Here is a 3,938-nt window from a genome sequence, read left to right as displayed (position 1 = left end):
GTAAAGTTTCTTAGTCTACCAACTTTTTGTAGTTTTAGTTGACCCCTATGTAAAAAAATCCATCTCATCTTTTCTATACTGACTCGTGAAAGTGGTACCAGTCTCTCTGGTCTCTTGGGTCTTCTTGGTGAAGCTAGTTGGTGCTGAACAACTGACGACCAGTAGCTGTCCAATAGTGATGCCTGTAAACAATACCCAGGTAAGATGAGTTATGACCTAGTATCACCTCTTCTGTTTTACACCAGTGAGCATTAGTCACAAGTTTTCAAAAAGTAAACATAGAGGCTTTGAAGTTCAATATGAAATAGAAATATCCCACTGTGGATAACAATATATGCATAATGACTTGTATCCAAGAAATGAATTATCGTCATATCACATTTTTGTGATCTATCAGGCCAAAGTTAAAAACTTTAAGCTGACTGATGTATTACCCTCAGATACAGACTGGTATGTATGTAATGGATGCAACATGTAGATACGTTGTTATAACTGCACTAACTCTTCAAATGTCTTCACTTCCAAAGATCTTTGACAGGGTGTAACAGGAGCCTTGGACTAACCTGAGCCATGAAGACCCAGAAGGCCCAAGGTATTACACCACCTTCACCTCCCTGTCATCGGAAGTCTCGCTTCACTTTACGAGGCAGAAAGAAGGATGGGGTGATCCAAGGGAAACTCCGCATCCGCTCCATACCTGGAGCCTTCCTTGTGCTGGGGGTCATTGTGGTGGTTGTTGGCACCGCTCTAGCTGTGGCAGGATACTGGCCCTACCGTATACCGAGAGCATCCATCCTGGGAGCTGCAGATGGCGAAAGTTTCTCTGAGTCGCAGACTTCTGGGTGGAGTCTGGGAGCCAAGGGCCTCCTATCCACAGCCAGCCTCATCCACAGTGAGCGGATGAAGCTGCTGGGGCCTGTCATCATGGGGGTGGGACTCTTCATCCTCATATGTGCCAACACAGTCCTGTACGAGAACAGGGACAGAGAGACTCAGATGCTGCTGGCTCAGATGCGCAGTGTAATCTGCTCTGTGTCTGCAGCGGTTCCCTCAGCAGACCTTAAAGAAATAGCAGCAGCCAACTCCATGGCCAAACACTACCAGTGCGTGAGCAGTTTACCAGCTGCCCATCTCAACATCCTCTGTCTGCAGCAGCTGCCCAGTTCTGAGCCACTGCTTCAGACCAGACACTCCAGAGACCAGGAGCACAGTTTGGAGGGCATCTACCAGCAAGCTGTTCTCCAAACAGAAGCCCTCCACCACCAGGAGTCAGAGCCTCCGCCCTCCCTCCACTCCTCCTACTCCAACTCACGTAATTCCAGTCAGACAGACTTTAACACACGGTCCGGTGCTGAGTACATGGGCAGTGCCAGTTTCATTCCGCAGCCCCCCCCACTCGTCAAGCTCAACAGCTGTCTGGTGTCTGCCAGCTCTATGTCCACGCTGGATGAGGTAGATATGCCAGCTATCCAGCCGAGGCGCTGCCACAGTATGAGTTACAGGACTAAAACGTATACAGCTGGAACTGGTGTGCAGGATGGACACCATGCACCGGGGGAGGAGGGCAAAACTAATCAGCTGGTAGTCACAAGAGAGACTGGTTCACAGGTTTGTGTGAACATCCCTTGGCAGGTTGTGGAGGCTGCAGAAGAGCAAACCTGCCGAAGCTGGCCTCGGCTAGACCTGGGCAGCACCAGACGATATCTGAAACTAGAGAACAAAGAGGACTCAGTGGACAAACTGCTGGACCAGTTAGAGCAGCAGTGTTTTCAGTGGGATAAGAATTTTGGCTCTGGGCCTTTCCAGTGATTGGCTGCTCTCCACAGCAGTACAATCACTCTGATAACAAAGGATCATGAAGATATTTTCCCCTGGATTCTATAACTGCACTATATTTAGTTTGTCCTGTGTGGGGTGGAGAGAAACCAAGCCCCGGATTATCTGGAGTTCAGTATTTCTCACAAGGATTTTCCCAAAACATGAGCTTGTTCTCAATCTTCAGGGAAATATTGATACACAGGTTATGGTCTTAGCTTGGCTTCCGATTGGATTTGGTAGATGTTTTATATAATTGAAGGAACAATATATAGACCCTACACTGTCACAGCTGAGAGAAGCAATTTGACAGACTGTTTACTTCTTCCGTTTCGGTTGGCAGCAATGCAAGAAATCAACTTGTATCTCAATGCCAAAATGGGTTTGCCTGTTTCCAGGATGCAGTGTGCACAACCTAGTGTAGCAGAGATAGAAAGGGGATTGTTTTCACTGTGCTATCAATTTTGAACCAAACTACCTGGACTCCTGAGTCCATAATGTGCTGACAGCTCTTGATAAATGCAACTAGTGTATATATAAATGGGATTTATTTCCATACTCCAAATGCAATGCATGGCAGTGGTGTACAGTATGTTACATCTTAATACTTATGCAGAGAATGTCACTGTTGGTTTTGTGTGTATAAGAAGCAATGATAGTTAAAGGAAAATTCTGGATTATTACATCTTGGGTCTTATATTCTTAGGTTTGCTCTTATTGTTCAGCTACGAGAAAATGTTTCTCCTCAACTTTCTCCCAAAGGTGGCTGAGATGTGGGAACACGATGATATTACTACATCTGTCTCAGAACTGGGGTGGATGCTTTGGATAATAACCAGTATAATAGCCACTGCTTTCACTACTACCAACACAGACACACACACACACCCATGTATGAGCATCTCCAGCACGCAGGACTTCAGCTCCAAATCCTCCTCACACACATGTTAGCTCATATTGCAGTTATGTTAATTATTTTGCTTTATTAACACAATCCGTTTGTCTCTGTGCACAGTTTATTTATCTCGGGTGAAAACAAAACCATATGGTAATAATGATTGAATAAATAAAACTTCACCCTGCCGCCGTGCTGAGCTACAGCTACAACCACACAACTAAACAGCACAAAATAGTACCTGGACCACCAGGGATGAGGTCTGAGTCAGTGAAAGCAGCTGTCTGTGTCTTCCATGTGATGACCTTAGGCTAGGCTGTTTAATCCTTGACATTTTGTAAAAAGGAATATTTCCCAATCATAAGGAGATGAACCGGTTTGGATATGTTGACTGTAATCCACTACTGGTTAGGTCTGACATAAGACCTGAGGTCTAGCAGCTCATCACTGTCCCATTCTGTCTCCAACTCGCATCTGTGTCGTCTTTTCTTTCTAAGTGACATGCTGTGTTTTACATGGTAAAATTGCATCAACACTTGACATTAGCATTACTTCTTTAAGTTAACTTTATTTTAAGTCTCCCTATTAAGCATTTATAAGCATTATTTAAACAGTTAATGAATGGTTTATAACAGACTATAATGTAAACAGATATAAGTGTTTATTAATGTATTTGTATATAACTGCTGTATAATGACAATAATGAAGGACAGTTGTAAAAGTATAAAATATGTCTTCAGAGAAGTATTAATACTGTAGTTTAATTAGCCTGTTCTTATGTACAACTACAATATAGTGTAAATCTTATACTGCTTATAAATGCTATATTGAAACCCAGTCACCAGAATAAAATGTATGTTTCTGCAAAGCATGGATACGTTAAATGTTAACGTGTCCGCCTTTTTTCCATTCATGTTTTTTGTCAGGACAGAGGTCCAAACAGTGATTACACGTCATATATTCCAGTCTGTCTGTAGCTGTACATCTACCGTATAGTGTTTGAACTGTAACGCGTTTCGAAACTGCATTCTCAATAATGTTTAGGTTTAGTAAAAGATCACGGTTTAGGTTCAAATAGGTACGCTACTTTTGGATTCACATGAACACCAGTGTCCTGTGTTTGACCCATCCATCGACCTCCTCACTACATCTGATTAGACAGATCTGTGAAGCGTCAAAAATGTCACAGACATTCAGTTGTCATATTTAGGAGACCAGCCAGACAGAA

General features: G+C 43.3%; 1 protein-coding gene across 1 annotated transcript; it reads left to right on the top strand.

Moving 5' to 3' along the window:
- Positions 1 to 570: 570 nt before the first annotated feature.
- tmem200b (transmembrane protein 200B) lies at positions 571 to 1,809 on the top strand (the record flags this gene model as incomplete). Its single annotated transcript, XM_079175561.1, has 1 exon — positions 571 to 1,809. One exon carries the CDS (start codon positions 571 to 573, stop codon positions 1,807 to 1,809), a length of 1,239 nt encoding a protein of 412 aa, XP_079031687.1.
- Positions 1,810 to 3,938: the final 2,129 nt, after the last annotated feature.

The sequence above is a fragment of the Pholis gunnellus genome (genome assembly GCF_910591455.1).
Source record: "Pholis gunnellus genome assembly, chromosome: 16".
Taxonomy (NCBI): Eukaryota; Metazoa; Chordata; class Actinopteri; order Perciformes; family Pholidae; genus Pholis; species Pholis gunnellus.
The sequence above is the reverse complement of the archived record's forward strand: the minus strand, read 5'-3'. Positions and strand labels throughout refer to the sequence as shown.